At 56.1% G+C, this 20,129-nt stretch overlaps 2 protein-coding genes across 3 annotated transcripts in view; one reads left to right on the forward strand and one right to left on the reverse strand.

Moving 5' to 3' along the window:
- Positions 1 to 9: 9 nt before the first annotated feature.
- Positions 10 to 15,121, forward strand: IDH2 (isocitrate dehydrogenase (NADP(+)) 2). The gene is made up of 11 exons (XM_045813139.2): positions 10 to 237; positions 8,387 to 8,478; positions 9,344 to 9,509; positions 10,742 to 10,902; positions 10,986 to 11,129; positions 12,123 to 12,259; positions 12,444 to 12,595; positions 14,087 to 14,199; positions 14,344 to 14,441; positions 14,534 to 14,626; positions 14,818 to 15,121. The coding sequence occupies exons 1-11, from the start codon at positions 123 to 125 to the stop codon at positions 14,900 to 14,902; spliced, it is 1,356 nt and encodes a 451-aa protein (XP_045669095.1). The 5' UTR covers positions 10 to 122; the 3' UTR covers positions 14,903 to 15,121.
- Positions 15,122 to 16,375: 1,254 nt separating this feature from the next.
- The window catches only part of ZNF710 (zinc finger protein 710), a 63,362-nt gene continuing 59,608 nt past the window's right edge, over positions 16,376 to 20,129 (reverse strand). For both annotated transcript variants that reach the window (XM_045813137.2, XM_087856638.1), the window contains exon 5: positions 16,376 to 19,039. In XM_045813137.2, coding sequence (XP_045669093.1) covers positions 18,873 to 19,039 — 167 coding nt within the window. In that variant the 3' untranslated portion in view covers positions 16,376 to 18,872. The remainder of the gene's footprint in view (positions 19,040 to 20,129) is intronic.

The raw sequence follows: 20,129 nt of genomic DNA on the forward strand, positions 1-20,129 counted from the left end.
CCCCGCCCCTGCCCTCGCCCGGGCGCCGGGCAGGCCTCGGCCGCTTGCAGCCAGGCAGCCGGGAGCAGCACCGGCGCTCGGATCTCTCCTACCGCGCTTGTTTCGCTCGCCTGCTTGGCGGGATGGCTGGCTACCTGCGGGTCGTGCGCTCGCTCTGCAGAGCGTCCGGCTCCGGGCCGGCCTGGGCGCCGGCAGCCCCGACGGGCCCCAACTTGCAGGAGCAGCCGCGGCGCCACTGTGAGTGCCACGAGGAGGGTCCAGGCGGGGCGCGCGCCCGGCACCGCGACGTGGCGGCCTCCCGGGCGGGGACCTGGGAGCGCGAGTCGGGAAGATCGCAGGGCCGGGGACGGCGGGGTTGGCCTACAAAGAGCCGGGGGTCGGGGACGCACTCCCCGGCCCCAGGCTCTCTGGCCGCGCCAGGCGCAGAGGTGGGGACTTGAAGGACGGTGGCAACTGGTGGCCCTGGCGCGGCCGGTCCTGCGGCCCTGCGCGGGCGGGGGTTCCGGGCCGCTCCTCGCCCCCAGGTATTCCTGTAGGGGGTGCTGGGGTGTCCCGGGCCCGGAGGGTATCCTGCCTGCCCTGCGTCCCCTGGAGGGGGACAGGCCTGCGAGTAGGGGGCCGGAGCACCCGGCCCCGTGTTGCCGTGAGAAGGAGAGTCGCGGCGCGGGCCCGGCTCAGACAAAGGCGGGGAGGAGGCATGTACTTCCCCTTCCTTTGCAGCCCGGCGCTCTGTAATCCCTCCTCGCTGTCAGGCCCGCGTCAGCTGTTTTTGGAGCCTTTTACGCGACAGCTGGAGGAGCGTCCTTTTTATTTTCCCTTTTGTTTGACACCCCCCCCCCCCCCCGGTCTCACTTAAGTCTCCATCCTGGGGCCTCTCCTTGGCCTGACCTGCCTTTTCTCGCCAGCCCGCTCCTGCGCTGCTCCTTGTCCCGCCCCTCTCTCCCGACTGGGAGACTGGGTAGCCTCACCAAAATGCCACTTTACTGAATAGTTCCTCAGTGCTTCTCTGGTACCCTTAGCACCCTGCTTAGGAGAGAAGACCGTAGTCGGGGCAGAGTAAGCAGGATTTAGCCTGAACCTCCATTACCAACCTCGGCTGCCCCCTGTGGCATGTGGGCACTGGCCCACACTGTGGCTCTCCATTGCCAGCCACAAAAGGCAGGGAAATGTAGGTTCCTTGGCCCTGTTTCTTGCCTGTTGCCACGGAAACCCCTTTCCTGACCTGGCCTGCAGCCCCTTGGAGTGAGCCAGGACAGTGAGGAAGAGGGAGTGGGGCCCAGGAAGCCTGGCCTTACTGTTAGGGTAGGTAATCTTCAACGAGTGTGGGAGCAGCTGACCAGAATTGGGGATGGGAGGGGGGAGGAGAGCTTGGGCCCCCACCCCCACCTCTCCTGCCAAGAAGAAAGAGGCATTTCTGCTTTTGTATTTCTGGGATTTGTCTCTAAGTGGTCAGTCCTGCAACTCCAAGGTTCCAAGTGCCCGCAGGCCCCCAAACAGAGTTTCCCATACAGCACCACCTTTAGCAAAATAGAGTGGGAGTTAGATATATTCTCCAGTTCTGCCTTTTTCTCCCCTGCATTGATGGTGAGAAAGTAAGTTCTTTTAGTCGTAGGTCTTCCAGAAGTCCCCAGGCGGGTCGGTTATTAATGGGGCCAATACGTAGTATTTAAATTGGTCGAGAGATTACAACTGTGGCCTCTGCTAGCTTGTTACCTGGCAACGCTGTGAGAGACTGAATATTTGGCATTCCCCTTGATGACAAGGGAAGAATATATTTTTTTTTGGCTAAAACACTCTTGTGTCTTTGCTGCTAGGTAATTTCCACCTGTCTCTCGTTTTGCAATTCCTAGGCCTCCAGCGACTGCTGGTGGTTGTTCTGACACGCTGGCCTTTGGGAAGGTGAGGGTGGGCTCTGCCCAGGCACCCACTGGAAGGATGAGCTTGTCTGGCCTTCCTTAGCTCCACTCCTCACCTGGGAACTTCTTGATTTTCTCACCCTACCTCTTAGCTCTTGGTGACTTGCCTGCCCTCTTAGATCCCAGGGCAGATTATTTAATGATTGTTCAAAGTTTCAGCCACATCAGATAAGACCACTGCTGCCCCATCAGAGGTGTTTTGGGTGGTCAGTGTTTAGGCCCAGTAGGTTTGGAGGAACAGCCTCCGGAAGGCCTGGGGCCTGCCCCCAAATCCTCCATGGGAGGCTGGAGCCTCTTGCGCTGGTTCCATTCAGGGTATGCAGCGCCGGACGCTGCCCTCTGGTTCCTGGAAGCCAGGCTCTGTGACCCGCCCTGGAGTTTACACTAATGAAATGCATGTTTAAAATGCCAGTGGATTGCACATTTTAGCACAGTATAAAGTGTGAGCTTTTCCAGGGCAGGTTGCCCATTGCCTGGTAGAGATGCCGCCCATGTACATTTGTGATGGTCTCGTGCAGTCTGCTGGTGAGAATTCACCAGTCTGTGTGTGGCTGTGCATCCCGGGTGGGGGGAGGGGGGTGCATTTCATCCCAACAGGAGGTGCGAGCAGGGCAGCAACTAACTGTAGACCAAACTGACTGTGACTTGACATTCATTTGTGACTTCAACAACTGTTGTGTTCTCCTGTGTGTCAGGCACGGGGCAAGGTGCTGGGGACGGAGCCAGGGGTAAGAGACAAAGATTTCTGCCCTTGTGGAGCCTAAATTCTAATGTGGGGACAGCCAGTAAAACAAGGTCAAAGTTGGCTAGTGTGGTATAGAGTAACACGAGCTAAGGGGAGCAAAGAAGCCAGGCAGGGGTGAGAGCAAGTTTGGATGGGGCGGCCGGAAAAGACCTGGAATGAAGCGCTAAGGGGAGGAAGGAAACAGACCATTTGGTTTTCAGGTGCCAAGGCCACGCTGGGGGAGACCACCTTTGCTTGAGGGAGGAGTGCCTGAGGCTGGCCCAGAGTTGGGGGGCAGTGACATGTTAGGTCAGGCCTCGTGGGGGCCTCGTATTTTTGAGGACTTTGACCTTTACTCTGAGTGAAGGGGGAAGCTTTGCAGGGTTTTGAGGCCAGTATTCTGGCCTGATTTACGTTTAATAGGAGCACTCTGGCTTCAGGGCCTTGGTAGGAGGCTTGCAGTCCTCATCTGGTGAGAGATGTTGGGGAAAAAAAAAAGAGTGAGCGAGAAATGCTGACATGCACCTGGGTGGTAGTGCTGGGGGTGGTGAGAAGGGGGTTGGATTCTGGATGTATTTTGAAGGAAGAGCCAATAGGATTTTTTGATGGTGCAGATGTGGTGTGAGGGAGTGGAAGAGAGGAGGATGACACCAAGGAAAACCCTAGAGCCTCTTCTAGTATTGCCCTACCTTCTTGAGCTCCCAGGAAGTGGGGGCTCCCCTCACATTCTGCTGGGCCATGCCATCAGCTTCTCTGCTGACCGCAACCAGGGTGGGAAAGCGGTAAAGCACTTACTCTTGGGGGCGGCTGGCTTGGGAGAGACCTTTAGCCTTGAGTTTGGAGCAGCAGGCCAATCTTGAAACTGGGGACAGGTTTTGAAATCCTTACGTGGTATTGGGTGCTAGCAGTCCAGATGGGGAGGAGAATTGGCCTGCGGGGCCGCCCGTGACTGGTATACTTCATCCCACACTCTGGCCAAGGGGACCACGTGCAACATGGCTTCTGAAGATCTCCTGGTGGCTGGCCCTGGGAAGCTGTCAGGGAGGCCCGTGCCCTGTTCTTGGATTTCACGTTGCTTGTCATCCCTTGTCACCGAGAGAGGGGCAGACGATGGGGGTGTCTCTACCATATTGGCTGAACCACACACCAGGTCTCCAACTCTGATGCCTCGGGGCTCACGTCCTCTGGAGGGTACATGATAGGCCTGGAATCGAGGAGAAGCTATGCCCAGCACAGCCCATCCTAGCTGTGAGTGAGCGCCTGCTCGGCGTGGGGGAAGCAGCTAATTCCTCAAGAAGAGACTGAGGGGCCCCTGGGCGGCTCATTGGCTTGAGCGTCTGCCTTTGGCTCAGGTCATGATCCGGGAGTCCCGGATGGATCCCCGCATCAGGCTCCCTGCTCAGTGGCGAGCCTGCGTCTTCCGCTCCCTCTGCCACTCTCCTTGCTTGTGCTCGCTCGCTCTTTCAAGTAAATAAAATTAAAAAAAAAAAAAAAAAAAAAGAAGAAGAGACTGGATTTTTAATGTAAAATCTCCTGGGTTGTCCCCCCCCCAACTGGTTCAAATTTTTAAAAACTAAAAAAAAAAGTATTTATTTCGTATTGTGGTAAAAACCGCACAACAATTTCCATCTTAAGCATTTTTAAGAGCGTGGCTCCATGGTGTCGAATACTTTCACACTGTTGCACGACCAATCCCCAGAGCTTTAGCATCTTGCAAAACTGAAACTCTGTACCCACCGAACAACAATGCCCCACCCTCTCCTCCCCCCCAGCTCCTGGCAACTGCCTTTCCACTTTCTGTTTCTATGAATTTGACTACTCTAGGTACCTCCTGTCAGTAAAATCAGACCGTATTTTTCTTTTTGTGACTAGCTTATTTCCGTCCTCATAATGTCCTCCTGGTTTATCCTGCTTGTGTCAGCATTTTCTTAATTTTTAGGGCTGAATATTCCATTCTCTATATACCCATTTAAAAAATAGTCCATTTAAAATGTATTGACCTTCTGAGTAAGGTACAGGAATTGTGAAAAGCTTGGGCAGTATGGTTATTAATTCCTTGCATATTTATTGCTGCTTCTAATTGATGATAAGAGTTACTCCCAGAAATGTTAATCACAGCTGGATTGAAAGTGCTGGGGATGTGCAGTGCTGTCTATGCAAGTGTACCGCATTATAAGTCCCCTGGCATCCGAGGGGAAAATGGCTTTGTGGAAGTTGAAACAAAAGAACGTGAGCAGCAAAAGCTATTGAGGTAGGTCCAGGTCCATCACTGTCACTAACCATGGTGGCACTTCCTTTTTTAGCTTCCAGGCAAATCCGTTCACATTTGAGTGGTGGGGAGCCCAGTCTTGGAGAAACTTGGAATTATGAACATCGTTTAACCTTTTGGAGGGACGTTTCTCTTAACCTTCCTTGGATTAGTGTCCAGAGTCCTGTTTTCTCAAAGGCTCATACCACGTTTTGTTCATCCCTTTGTTCCTTGATAGACCCTTGAGTTGCTTCCACCTTTTGGCTTTTGTGAATAATTCTGCTATGGACATGAGTGTACAAGTAGCTCTCTGAGACCCTGCTTTTAATTATTTTGGATATATATCCAGAAGTGGGATTGCTGGACAATGTGACAATTTTTTTTAAGAGGGGAGGGGCAGAGGGGAAGGGAGAGAGAGAAGCCCAAGCAGGCTCCACACCCAGAGCAGAGCCCGAGCCCCTGCTCCATCTCACACCCCTGAGATCATGACCTGGGTCAAAATCAAGAGTTGGACGCTTAACTGACTGAGCCACCCAGGTGCCCCTGGGCCATATGGCAGTTCTATCTTTCATTTTTTGAGGAACCATCATACTGTTTTCCATAGTGGCTGCAACATTTTACATTCTTACCAGCTGTGCACAGGGTTCCAGTTTCTCCACATCCTCACTAACACCTGTTGTTTTCTGTTTCAGGGGTTTTTTTGTCTGTTAGTTTGTTCTCTTGATAGTAGCCATCCTCATGGGTGTGAGGTGGTATCTCATTGTGATTTTCATTTGCATTTCCACTCATGATTGGTGCCGTGGGGCAACTTTTCATATGCTTATTGGCCATTTATATATCATTTTTGAAAAAATATCTATTCAAGTCCTTTGCCCATTTATTAATTGGTTATTTCTTGTTATTGTTGTTGAAATCACCTGATTTTAAAACCTTGGTCACCGATTAGTTAATATATTTTTTAAAAACCCTGTCTGAGCAGTGTCTTTTTTTTTTTTTTTTGGTAATTGTAATTTTGTAATTGTTGGTAATTTTTATTTTATTTTTTATATTTTTTAAATATTTTATTTATTCATTTGTCAGAGACAGAGAGCACAAGCAGGGGGAGGCAGCAGGCAGAGGGAGAAGTAGGCTGAGCAAGGAGCCACCCAGGTGTCCCACTCCTGACTCCGTTAACAGCCCCTGCTTGCTCTCTCTCTCTCCATCTGTAGGTTTCCCCTTACATACTCACACCTTGAGGCCAGGCACTGTTATGTTTTTCTCAGTGTTTCAGAAAGAGGTTAGCACCTGGTTGTAAATAAGTGGGCCCTGTGTTCTCTGAGGGTTTGACACCTGCCCGCACAGCCGGGCGGGCTGCCTACTGTGATCTTGACATTGAGCTCTGCATGCAGGAGGCATGCTGTCCATAGCCCACAGGTTGCTGTGTCTGAAACCCATAACTTGAGGGGAGCCCAGGTGAGGCTGAAACCTTTAGGACTGGCCCCAAATGAATTCTCCTTAGGGATTATGATTATGGCAGATTTGGTACAGTTAAAAAAAAAATCTTGATTAGTTCTCATGACATTAACTCGTAAGAGATGCTCTTAAAAACTAAGCTGGCTCTGCGACAGCCCCATAGACTTTCTGCAGGTCCTAAAGCCCTTTACACTCAAGCTTTCAGCCAGGAAAGGTGAAGGAATTTTGTAACTTGGGTCCAAAGGCCCCTTCGCATCCTAGAAGGGTGGTAGAGCCGTGCCAGCTGCGTCCTCCTCGTTCTCTGGGGAATGGAATGTTTGGAGTCTGTTTGCTTTCTGCGTCTCTGCATGTGATCCATGAGGGTATCCAGAGGCTAGGCTTGAACCAGAGACCTGGGATCTATCCTGACTTCTGACACAAGCCACACTCCCTGGGTCTCATTTTTCTTCCTAAATAATCTCTAAGATTCTTTTTAGGTTAAAAAAAAAATCTGTTTGCATATCCCTGGGAGATTATTTTTAGATTAAAAAAAAATCTGTGCACATCTTTGGAAAGTGAGTCATTTTGCTGCACATAACTCACCTTTTTCTCAGTGGGCTGGGATGTCAGCATGAGTCACGGTTGTGCTGTGTGTTGTAGGACAGTGATATGTTTGGGGTTGTGGGATTTTGGTCACTTCTGTTTTAAATGTGCGTAGGTGGTCATGCTTTTTTAGGCTCAGGGCCTGCTTTGCACAGACTTCCGTCCCTTGCTGTTCACCTAGCGGTGGTCACTTCTGAGTGTTGGTGTTTTTAAGTGAACATCCTGGTCCCCTCTTTGGACTTGCTGTCTAATCTCTGGTGAGGTGAAAGACCTTGAACTCTGTCTGTAAGGACTGTGTGTAACATAAGAGTCCGTGGGCCCTGAGTGAGGGCTGAGGGGCCTGCGCTGGGGACAGAGCCCCGCTCTCGGCTGTCCTCCTCCTGCCTGCATGGGCTTTCTGGTGATGGAGGCCTGGCTGTAGGGTTCACGCAGATCCGGTTGCCCGACTCTGCAGTCACTGCTTCTTCCCCGGAGAGGTGGGGAGAGGGACGTGCCGGTGCGGGGGTACCTCTGTCTTCCACAGGCTGGGGTTCAACAAGCTCACTGCAGGGAACCTGCACTGATTGACTTGGATGGGCCCGTTCTCTTGAGTTTTCTTTGGAATTCACTTCCCAGACTGTTGGTTTTTCTCATGAGTCAGACTTTCCTTGGAGAGCCTCCCCCGGCTCCTCTCGCCCTCCACCATCTCCCTGGACCTTAGATGCTTCTCCGGCGGGACTGGCCACTTGAGCCGGCTCGGATCGAGGGTTCTGAGTTCCATTCCAGGTGTCCTGAGCCTACGCTTTCCGTTGAGAAAGGTGTGACTCCTGGTAGGTGTGTCATCTTCAAGCGGCAGTAAGCTGGTAAACTCTCTGAGCCTCGGCACCACGATGAAAGCTGACAGAACCGTGTTCCCTGTGGGAGTGGTTTGAGGCTGAAAAGGAATCACACGCAGGGTGTGGGTGCGCTGTCAGGCACGTCGGTGCTCACAGAGTTGCCGGCCTCACTTAGATTTAGTCGGGCTCTTGTTATAAGTTCAGAGGCTGGCTAACTTGGAGAGGAAGTTGCAGGAAGGACTTGGGGTAGCGCAGAGAGCTGCAGGGATGGGGCCACAGGGCCTGCGGGGCCGCCCTGGGAACAGGGACAGGCCCGTCGGCGTTCCCTCCCTGACTTGCGGCTGGACAGGGTGGCCCCAGCTGGCTCTCAGGCTCTGTGTTGGTATCCTCTGCCTTCAGATCCCAGGGGACAGGATCTGACGGGCAAGGCTGGCATCCTTCTGGCCAGTCCTAGGTGGCCGTCCTCCGTGGGGATCCAGGTCTCCCAGGTGGCCAGGGAGCTGCTCCTGTGGAGGGGGAGGGAACGTGGGTAACTGGGCCCCAGCTGACGCTGCTCCCTCCTTGGTGAAGGGCAGGTCCGGCTGGGGGGAGAGGGGCTCCCCCACGAACCTCCCCAGAGCTGTGATGCGCTGTGTGTGCCCGGTTCCAGATGCCGACAAGAGGATCAAGGTGGCGAAGCCGGTGGTGGAGATGGACGGCGATGAGATGACCCGGATCATCTGGCAGTTCATCAAGGAGAAGGTAGCCCCTCCCAAGGCGGGCGGCTCTCCGCACAGCCTCCTGCACCCCGTGGCAGGTCCCAGGGCTCAGCCGCCACGCTGGTGGGCAGCAGCAGCCCTCTTTCCGGGCTTCCATCCACCCTCTGTCACGTCCGCACCACCCATGGTTTTCATGACATCAGGCAGGGGCCCGTCCTCAGCCGTCTGTCTTGTGCCGGTGCCAAACCCGCATGTTTTCCAGAAGGGGCGCACATTCAAGGCCCATCCTGTATCCGTCTTGATGCCCCACAGTCCAATGTGCTTTCTCGAGGGAGTGGAAGGAGCAGGGCTGGTGTGCCGGGCAGCGTGCACCCCTTTCTGTCGCGGTTCAGGGGTGTTATCTGGAGTTGTGGTGTGTCGTCCGACAGCGCTATGTCTGAGCTATCATGGCGGATGGCTGCCAGCATGGCTGCTGGGCTTCTCCAGAGTCGCGGTGCTCTGGACCTGCCTGGAGAGCTCGTTGTCCACGTGAAGACCCCCGCACTGTGTGTGTCCACAAGACGAAGGTCGAGAATCACCACTTCTGAATGGGGAGGAAGAGGGAATCCACTGTGTGGAGAAGTCTAGATACACCTGGAGTTGGTGGGCCATCGTGGTCCCTGTGAGGGGCTGGGCCCTTGGAGGGGCTGCAGCCTGGTCTGCTGGCCTCTTTCCAGAGAGCCCTGGCATCCAGACAGCTTCCGCCTCAGGATCAGGAATGGCTGATGCCACCCCTCTGCCATGCTGCCCCCTTCCCCCACTGGCTGCCTCTCATCCCCGCCCTGCCTGGGCGTCCTGCGCTGTGGCCCACACATGCCCCTGAGTCACAGACATCTGGGCTGACGCCTTGCCCTGTCATCTGTCTCTAGCTCATCCTACCCCACGTGGATGTCCAGCTCAAGTACTTCGACCTGGGGCTCCCTCACCGTGACCAGACCAACGACCAGGTCACCATAGACTCCGCGTTGGCCACCCAGAAGTACAGTGTGGCTGTCAAGTGTGCCACCATCACTCCTGATGAGGCCCGTGTGGAAGGTGTGAGGGTGTGGAGGTGGGTGGGCCGGGACAGCGGGGGCTGTGCCATGAACCCGGTCTCCCTGTGACAGCCCGGGAGACAGGGGAGCCCCAGGGGTTCCTGCAGATGAGGCTGGGCGGGGTGGTGTTCCCAGGCCCGTGGGGTTTGTGCTATGCTGTGTGACTCCTGCCAGGGTTGGTGTCATTGGCAACATGGAGGAGGAAGAGCACGCTGATGCCGGCACAGTAAGGACAGCCTCTCTGGGCAGCCTGCCCCCCTGGCCTCCTGGACTGTTCTGCAGGCAGGTTTACGGAGAGACTTTGGGGCCACCCCTGTCTAGTAGAGTGCTGTGTGTCAGGCTCGTATCCTTCAGAGCCTTAGACGGCCCTGGGGAGCATGGCTGGTATCTCGCCACCATCTTGGCACCACAGCTCTGCCCCTTGCCCCTGTGGCTGGGGAAGGGTCTCAGAGAGGTGCCCTCACCAGCCATGGACTGGCTGCTGGGCCCTGGTTCTGGGGACCACTTTCGAGGGTTCCATGAAATATGGCACCGGTGTGTGGACAAAGGGGCCAGGTTTGGAAAATTCGAGAAAGGGTGGCTTAGGAGTTTGCAGAGCTCTTTCTCTCTTGCTACGTCCTGCAGTGTGAGGGAGCTGGAAGGAGGCATTCAAGGCCCATTTCCAAATGCTCCAGAGCTCCTCCCATCTTTCGGGTGGAACCTGACTGTAGGGTATTGGAATCATTTTAGTGCTAAGCTCTTTTTGCAGGTTTTCTTTGATTTCTCCTGAGCCCTGGGATTTATGCATCCCTATTTTATGGACAAGGAAGTAGGGAATGACTGTCGTAGTAATATGGGCTGCACCCTGTGTTTCAGTTAGGTGGCTAGAACAGCATGTCTGCAGGGAGGCCCGGTGCTACGCCCCGCCCCCCCCCCCGCCCCCCCAGCGGCTACTGTGCTAGCCACTTTACACGTAAGTTTACTTAATCCTCACCGTGACCCAGAGGCTAGGTGTTTTAGCAATCAGTTCATTTTACAGCTCAGGTTAAGCCACTTGCATAAAACTCACAGTTAGAGGTGGTGGAGCTAGACCTCGAAGCCAAGAAATCTGATCCAACAGCCCACACATTCATATTCTAGACATTCCCCAGGATGATTTCCAGGGCTCCCGTCTGGCTGCGTTCTTGCTTAGGGTTCACATTTCTGCTGGAAGGTGGGGGCTGCAGCGAGGCCACTTCGTCTCTGTCCTCACAGAGTTCAAGCTGAAGAAGATGTGGAAGAGTCCCAACGGGACCATCCGAAACATCCTCGGGGGGACCGTCTTCCGGGAGCCCATCATCTGCAAAAACATCCCCCGCCTCGTCCCCGGCTGGACCAAGCCCATCACCATTGGCAGGCACGCCCACGGCGACCAGGTTGGCCCCACGGGAGCTGGCTCGCGCTGGTCTGGGACCCTCACCCGGGCCCCCTGGCCTGAGCCGCACTCTCGTCTCCGTAGTACAAGGCCACAGACTTTGTGGTGGACCGGGCCGGCACGTTCAAGATCGTCTTCTCCCCGAAGGACGGCAGTGGAGCGAAGGAGTGGGAGGTGTACAACTTCCCGGCCGGCGGCGTGGGGATGGGCATGTACAATACCGACGAGGTGAGGCCCCGCGCGGCTCCTGAGCGCCCCCCTCCCCGAGCCCGGGCCCCCGCTCGGCCGCTGCGGACTGCGGAGTCTGAGCGCCCCTGCGACGGTGGTCTGAGGAGGGTACAGGCCTGTGTCCAGATGCATCCAGCATGCGTTCAGGGGTGTGCCCAGTATGGAGGGGGGCGGGAAGATCCCTGCGTAGCCAGCCGCCCCTGCTCTCCGACTTCTTGTGCTCCTCGGACACCCCGACTTCCTGTGCTGCTTCTCCGACACCCCGACTTCCTGTGCTCCTTCTCCGACACCCCGACTTCCTGTGCTCCTTCTCCGACACCCCGACTTCCTGTGCTCCTTCTCCGACACTCCGACTTCCTGTGCGCCTTCTCCGACACCCCGACTTCCTGTGCTCCTTCTCCAGATATACTTTTGGGGGCACGTTAGTTGCCAGGATGGTTGGCTTAAGCAAACTGGATGAGCATTTTTTCCCCCTTCCCCAACTCTTGGCTTTCATTTCTTCTGTGGTTGGCTTCGTTCTCCGGCGTGAGGAAGTGGCCACCAGGAGCCCCCCGGGCTTGTCCCCTGCCAACTTGGTTATCCGATCGGAAAAGAGCCATTTTGTTCATGGTTCCGGCGAATTGGCCCCGGCCTGGGTCACATGACCACCTCTGAGCCAATCACGGAGGGCTCTGAGCGCCTGCGCGGGGGACACAGGGTCCACTCTAGAGACCCGCGGGCGGATTGCGGAATCAGCCCCACCCCGGCCATATAGTCTAAGAATTGGGGAGAGGAGGGTAGTTTTCTAAAGCCAAATCGAGGGGCTCCTCCCTCCCAGAAGTTGGGAGGGGGCTACTGGGCCAGCAGAAACAGCAGCTGCTCCCTCCAGGGTGGCTGGGCTCACCCAGACTGTCAGGGCGGGTGGTATGGAGGGAAGGGATGCCGTTGGGGACCAGGAAGGGCTGGCAGTCCCAGGCTGGGGACCACGCCAGGGACCTCTCTCTCTCCCTGCAGTCCATCTCGGGGTTTGCGCACAGTTGCTTCCAGTACGCCATCCAGAAGAAGTGGCCGCTGTACATGAGCACTAAGAACACCATCCTGAAAGCCTACGACGGGCGCTTCAAGGACATCTTCCAGGAGATCTTTGAGAAGTAACAGCCTCTCCCTTTATTGCTCCCTAAGGATTCCACAGCCTTTCTTGCCTGTTCCCCCCCAGCCCCCAATCTGCAGGGTGGCCTCTGTCCCAGTGCATTTGGCTCCCCCCTGAGACTGGGGGGAGATACCCAGCCTGTCAGCCTCCCGCCCTCTCCCCACAACAGGCCCTTTTGCTCCCAGGCACTATAAGACCGAGTTTGACAAGAATAAGATCTGGTATGAGCACCGGCTCATTGATGACATGGTGGCTCAGGTCCTCAAGTCTTCAGGCGGCTTCGTGTGGGCCTGCAAGAACTACGATGGAGATGTGCAGTCGGACATCCTGGCGCAGGGTATGCTGCGAGCACCGTTCCCCAGGGGGTGGGTTGTTGGTCTTCTCTGGCTGGGGGATTTTTCAGACCCTTTTCATAGGAAAACTTCTCTAGTATGGCCTGCCGGCCCATTGCAGGGTTCCCTGTGGACAGCAGGGGGCAGGAGCTCTCTGGCATATGACGGAGGAAGGCACCCCAAATTAGGTTTGGACTGGTGTATTACTAAGGCTACTGTTAAAGAGAAAGGAGAATCTAGGAATTCAAGTTCTAAAGGGCTACATGCGTCAGCTTTGAGGTTCCTGCCCATGGGCCAAGTGACTGTGGCTTCCAAGGTTTGGGCTAGGTTTGGCTCCAGGAGAAATATGGGATTGAGCACAACCGGGTGCTTTTTGAATGACAGAGACTTCATTTTGCACAGTAAATCTGTTGGAGGTAGAAGAATATTGGAGAAGGTGGCAAAGCCCCAAGCCCTAGAGTGTCCTATGAGACAAATTGGATTGCAGCAGGAGCCTGGATGAGGCCATTAGAGAGGTAGCCGTGAGAACTAGCCCAATTGTGTTGGGAACGAGAACAGGAAAGGTGGTGAGAGTAGACTACATGTGAAGTACAGAGAGGGAGGAGAAACAAGGTTCCATGAGATGGGGTGAAGTCTAGCTCCTGATAAGGAGGAAAGTGAAGTCCACCGCAGGTAGCGAGGAAAAGGCATAGGGTCCTGATGTTTTCTAAAAACCTTTGGCTTTATTTCTGTAAGTGCAGTGGTGATCCTCTCACTAGAACAATTCCTATCTAGGATGGGAGGATGAAAAGCCATAGCAGACAAGAGAAAGGTATGAAAATCACCTTTAAGCAATAAGAAATTGGTGGGTGTGAGGGTCCGGTAAACGTGAAAAAGAGACCCCTTTCCCCTGCCCCAGATGCATTCTTAGACAACTAATTTTTTTTAAATATTTTATTTACTTGAGAGAAAGTGAGAGAGTACAAGTGGGATAGGGGCAGAGGGGATGAGTAGAGGGAGAGGGAGAAGGAGGCTCCCTGCTGAGCAGAGAACCTGACACCAGGCTCGATCCCAGGACCCCAGGATCATGATTGGAGCCGAAGGCAGATGCTTAACCAACTGAGCCACCCAGTTGTCCCTTAGACAACCAATTATCTTATAGAAGTTTTTCACTTTTTGGGCACCTGGGTGGCTCGGTTGGTTGGGCCTCTGCCTTTGGCTCAGGTCATGATCCTAGAGTTGGAGTTCAGGGATCAAGCCCCACACTGGGGTCCCTGCTCAGCGAGGAGCTTACTTCTCCCTCTGACCCTCCCCCTCTCATGCTCTCTCTCTCACACTCTCTCTCAAGTAAATAAATAAAATCTTCAAAAAAAAAGAAAGAAGTTTTGCACATTTCGGATCAGCCTGGGTCCGAGCGATGGAGAGATTCCCCCTCACAAGCAGGAGGGCAGATGGGCTCAACCCAGTGGTCTGAGGAGTGGTGTTGGCACTGAAAGGAGGGTCTTCCCCCTCTTCAGGCTTTGGCTCCCTTGGCCTGATGACATCCGTGCTGGTCTGCCCGGATGGGAAGACCATCGAGGCTGAGGCTGCTCATGGAACGGTCACCCGCCATTATCGGGAGCACCAGAAGGTGAGCGGTAGGGACTGTGGTCACATGTCCGTCTACCCCAGCGGAAGGCTGGGAGGATGGGTCTGGCCTGTCAGTGCAGGGGCGGGCAGCCGCGTCCCTTGCCGGCTGGTTTGGCTCCTGATCCCCTGTGACCCCTGCCCCCAGGGCCGGCCTACCAGCACGAACCCCATTGCCAGCATCTTCGCCTGGACACGTGGCCTGGAGCACCGGGGGAAGCTGGACGGGAACCAGGACCTCATCAGGTGAGCGGAGAGGGAGGCGGCCTGAGCCGGTCCAGGGCAGGTTCCGGGCCGGCCCTGGAAGCTGGGGCCTCACCCTGCCCCGCCGCCCGCAGGTTTGCGCAGACCCTGGAGAAAGTGTGCGTCCAGACCGTGGAGAGCGGAGCCATGACCAAGGACCTGGCGGGCTGCATCCATGGCCTCAGCAAGTGCGTGGCCTGTGGCTCAGGGCGACCTGAGGGCGGGTGGGAAGAAGCCAGAGGCCCCCTCTGGACTCGGCTCCGCTGCCAAGGGCCCGAGGGGGACAGGCGCCGGCCGGGGTGCGGGCCGCGGGCTCGGTGGGGGGTGCGGGCCGGGCCGTCCGGAGCCCCGCCTCACGCCGGTGGTGTTCTCTCGGCAGTGTGAGGCTGAACGAGCACTTCCTCAACACCTCGGACTTCCTGGACGCCATCAAGACCAACCTGGACAAGGCTCTGGGCCAGTAGTGCGGGCGGCGGGCCGCGGGTGAGCCCCTCTCAGGCCCTGCTGGGGGACGTTTTTTATAAGCAAGATGTTTTTAAAAGTATCTGTGTTCCCCTCGCGGCGACGTGAGGCAGGAGCAGCGTGTTTTACCTCAGCGCGTGCGTGTGCCCCGCGTCCTGTAATTTATATCGCCCTGGGGACGCACGGCGCCCTATTTAGCTACTAAAAAGCTCTTCACACAACCGTCTGCTGTGTTTGTGCCCAGCCGGGGCCCCGGAGAAAGAGGGCCTCAGAGGGCTGGCCGAGTCTGCCGGGGACACACTGGCCTCCGCGGGCCTGCGTGCCGGGCCTCCGTTCCGTCAGGGGCCACCATGGCGGGAGGGGACCGGGCAGCACTGAGCGTCCCGAATTCTCTAGAAGCCGCCTGACCAGCCCCGGGACTCTTGGTGTGTGGGCCTGTGGGCGCCCTGAAAGGACCTGGCACGATCCCGTTCCTGTAGCCTCCTCTCTCCATTTCGGGATTGCCATCCCTTCCTGATAGATTCTGGTTTTCTGCTTCGTTGGTTCTAACCTTCTCAACATCTCCAGACCTCTCTCTGTGCCCTTTGCTGGGTCTTCCAAATGGGTCTCACATAGCAGCTGCCTCTCTGGCCTCTCCGTGGCTGCCTAGGGCTTGGGGCTGGGACCGGGGGCCCCATGCACTCTAGACCACTGGGTCCCAGACTTGCGTTCATCTTCATTGTTCTTTGGCAAAACCAGAAAAGTAAGATCATAAAGTTGCTGTAAAGTTAAATAGAGCCAATTGAAAGGGCCATCTTTTCTGCAGGGATTATATTCTGCTTTTGGTGTTTACATGTCCAGGGGAAGAGTTGTACCATTTTCACTTGATACAATAAATACTTGGCAACTGAAAGTCCATTTCCCCCAGTTTCGGGGGGACTCTGATGGCTCCTGACACTGGACAGTTGGGACCTCGGGAGCTTGGAGATGGGCTCTAGCCACCCCTCACTTTGGTGGCCTCTGTCTGTTCGAGGGACTACTTACTCCTTTCGCTCATCACACTGAACTCCCAGGGTGGCAGGAAGAAAAGCTGTGTGCTGGCTCTTCACTCCTGGGGTGAAGCTCAAGGTTTCCGGCCCCTTCTTGCCCAGCAGTAGAAAAGAGCTGACAGCCTCTGAAATGCAAGCTGGCATCGTGAGCTGGCTTCTGTCCTGGTGCCCTGTTGGTGGGTCAGGAGGGGAAGTGGCTTTTCTCTGCAAGTGGTGGGAATTCTGGGGCCTGGTTCCCTCTTGGGGGGCTTGGAGCAGCTCCCTGTAGGTGCCTGGCCCTGCAGGTGGCTATTCAGATGCCAAGGATGGTCTGGGTTTCTTCCCCTTGTGACACCCCCCCCCCCCGGCTGTGCAGGGTTGGGAAGCCTTGTTGGGAGTTCTTTGTGGGGGAGGGGTGAGGACCAAATCCTCAAGAACCAGGGGAAGAAGGACTCACAGTCACCTTGCTAAAGAATATTCATTTATTTATAATTATTGCTAAGTAAACTTCTCTTTTAAATGGGAACATAAAAACACAGTAGGGCTTTGCACAAGTGGAATTTCTAAACAGTTGGTTTGTATACACGTCAAAATAAGTTAGGATGGAATTTGTCCAGGAGTTTCCAAGTCACCCAAGAGGCCGCGTGTGCGCCTCTCTTGAAAGGTCAGGGGAGGGGTGAGGACAGGAGCCTTGCCGAGACCACCCCTCAGCTCAATCTGTGAGTTGTGCTGTTTCCTTCTCTTAGCTTTGCCCGGGTCCAAGGCACAGGGCAGGGGGGCGTTCAAGTATCGAACCTCGCAGAGGGCCGGTGCTGATGGCGGGGCTGGGGAGGAAAGGAGAGCCCCACCCTGGGGCCCAGACCTTCTCCCTTGGGTTTCCATGACCAAGGCCACTGCACTGGCAGGAAGGAGGAGGAGGAGAAGGAGGAGGTACAGGGTTCTTTTTGGTACCAGGGGAGAAAGACATTGTGGGAAGAGGTAGTTTGCAGGGGGTGAGGCTTCTGCTCAGCAGGAGAAAATGTCTTCTACAGTGACGGGGTCACTGCCACCTGAGGGTCATCATGGCGGGCACCTGGGGGGCCGGGGGGGGGGCCTCTGGGTTCTGGAGGGGAAAGGCTCCTGGGAGCCCCCAGCCCTCTTGTCTGCTGCCTCTTCGTGGGAGCTTTAGCAGAGAAGGAAGGGGCACCTGGCTGCCTGATCCGAGGCCACCTTGTCCTCCCCTCAGTCCTGATGACAGCCACCCTGAAGCCTGGCTTGCTCCTTCACTAAGGATACAGCTTTGGGGGCAGCTGCATTTCAAACTGATTCCCCCCCACCCCTCCCCGGCTGTTACCTCTCCTTTCCTGGTTTCCGGGCTGAAGTTGGCGGCTTCACCGCCTTCACGCCTTTGGGGACAGCCCTGCCTGCCCCTCCGCACCGAGGCCTCAGGAGGCGAGTGGGCAAGGAGTCTGGGTGCCCTAGCTGTTCCCGAATGTGCTCTTTCACGCCCCGGACCTGGCTTCGGTGCCCGGGGCAGGAGCTGGCGTGGGGACAGAGGCCATGAGAATGGGCAGGCAGGGGAGCGAGCTGCTGGCTGAGCAGAATCAAGCCACTCTGGCTTCTGTGGTGGCTGGTGCTGCGCGAGTCACTGGCCAGAGGGGCCGGGCAGGGGCCAAGGGCCTGCCCGGCTCTGCCTCCCGCCTCTCGCCCCAGCCCGAGGCTCCCGCCAGCAGCCTCCCCTCCGCCTGAGCCCCGCCTGGCCAGCCGCTCGAGGTTGGGGAGGCACGAAGCACGCACAGCACACGAGGGAGCTTCGATTTGGAAAAAGAAAATGATCTCCATCAGAAAAGAATAGGCGACACAGAATTGGAAAGGAAAAAAAAATAAATTACCTTCAAAATACCCCTTTTGCTCAGAAAAAAAATTTTTTTTTTCTCTATGGTCTTCATTTTCTTTTTAACTATGTTGCTCTTCTTGGGACCCTGTTGACTCTTGGCTGTCCGCTTCCTCAAAATGGACACCTGTTAATAATATAACACCCCAGCCGCCCCCCAGGTGGTCCTTGGCCTCCTCTGAGGACAGCCCCTCTCGGTCCCCTGCCCCTCACTCGAGGGGCCTCTGTCTTAGCCTGTGCCCAGTGAAAGGCACGTCCCAGCTCTGCTCACGTCAGGGGACCCTGGTGCGGTGACCGATTCAACAAAGAACTGGAGGACATCTGTTGGAATCCAGTTTAGGGACACCCACTTTCAAACCGCTGGAAGATGGGGGCCTTCTGGGGGTTGGCCGGAGAGGGCATTAGCTGGGGGCTGGGCTACACCCCGCTTTCCTGAGGCCAGGACCGGGGCTGCGTGCACGCCTGGCTCCCGGAGAGCGTGGGAGGCACCAGGAGGTAGAAGGCAGAGCGCCCTGCCTGGCTGTTTGTGGACAGGGTGGGGAGGGGCTCTTCGCAGCCCCGGGGCTGGCAGGGGGCGGGGTGGGGGGCAGTGCTGGCCGGCACAGGAGCTCAAACATCCCTGGCGGCAGGAGTTGGTCCAGCGGGAAACAAGGCCAGGCTCAAGTTCTGTCTTCCTCCAGTGCCAGGACCCCTGAGGGGCTATCAGGGGGCCCTACCCACACTGGCTGCCGCAGCCCTGCTGGGCCTGGAGAGACCTGAGGACCGTGTGCGCTTGTGACCTGTCCCCAGATGGCCCCCACCAGCATTTCTCCCACCCTCCCACAGCAGCAGGCCGAGGAGACCCAGAGTGGGGCCTCCCGGGCTCTCCTTCCTTCCCCAGACGCCTGCGGCCTGTGCCTGGTTCACAGCTGAGGCCAGTAGTACAGTCTCCATTTGGTCTAAAAGTCCCTAGTGGTGCAAACGACTCGGCGGGAGGGGAGGGCTCGGGACAGTGGGGCAGTAGCTTCTCGGCCGCGGGAGGTGCAGCCCGCAGCACATGGGTCCCCCCACGTCCCACGCCCTCCCCGCCCCTTCCGGGCGGCCCGGCTTGTGCTATAGCACGTTGTAGTAGGCCATCTCCTTCATGGCCTGTTCGGTGAGGACGCTGGCCTCGGCGCTGCTATCCACACCAGCGTAGGCGTAGGCGTTCTCGAAGTCCTCCATCTCCTGCTGGCTGTCAAGCTCGGAGGGGTCAGTGCCTGTCAGCTCCATCATGGGGTCTGCAAGAGAGGGGCACAGTCAGGCCCGGATGCCGCCTCCCGGGAAAAGCCAGTCACTTCTATACACGGAAGCAGAGGACCTTTGTCAAGAAAGCACTTCCTAGTCATTGCTTCCAGAGGATTCTCCTCGGCCTCTCTTCCTTCCTGCGCCGGGAAGCCCCAGGCTCCTGTGGCTTCTCAAATGTGTCACCAGACCCGAGCGCTAAAGCTGGAAGGGGGGGGACGGGGGGAGCGTGGGGGGATGGGCGCAGGCCTGGCCTTGAACTCTTGTTTCCCTCCTATGCATTCTCTGCAGTGTTTCGCATTGGCCCCCTTGGCCACACGGAAGCCTGCTGCACTATGTCACGCACCACTCATTTAGGACCTACTGCATGCCCGAACTTCCCATACACCGTCTCGTGAATGCTCACAGCAATCCCTTGGAGGTGGTCAAAAGGAAGTTCAGAGAGGTTAATCAACTTGCCATAGGGCACCCAGCAAGTGCTGTTGTTTTCATCTACTGTGCTGCTCTGCCTCGAAAGGCGGGAGGGAGCCCTTTCTAACCTCTGGCTTCCTACCAGCCTTAGTGCTTTAAACCGGTTCTGCCCAGTGGTCTCCTTGGGCCTTGCTCTTCAAGGACAAACACCCAAGGTAGGTCAACAGAGATGCACGAGGCAAAAACTCGAAGAGGCCTCTTGTAATTTTACCAACTTGAAATCTTACTATAAAGTTCTTAGCATCAGAACAAAAGCCAGATGGAAAGCTCCACTTTCCAGCCTGGGGCTGTCTTCCGTGGGAAGGAGGGAAGCCCAGGGTATGATCTGGGGACCCTGGGTAGCTGGCTGGCAAGGGCTGTGGCTGAGCCCCAGTGTGTGTTCTGTCCCTGTGCACCTAAGAGAAGTGATGTGTTTTGGGGAGAAACAGACCCCAATCAAGGGGGCGGCCCTAATAAGTCTATGGCAGGGTTTTGGCACTGTTAACATTTTGGGCCATAATTCTTTGCTGTGGGGGTACATGGTAGGATGGCTAACAATATCCCTGGTTTCTACCAGCCAGATGCCAGTAGCATCACTCCAGGTACAACAATCAAAAATGTCTCCAGACTTGACCA

The sequence above is a fragment of the Ursus americanus genome, chromosome 28 (assembly GCF_024610735.1).
Source record: "Ursus americanus isolate L20-20 chromosome 28, mUrsAme1.1.p, whole genome shotgun sequence".
In the NCBI taxonomy this organism is placed as follows: Eukaryota; Metazoa; Chordata; class Mammalia; order Carnivora; family Ursidae; genus Ursus; species Ursus americanus.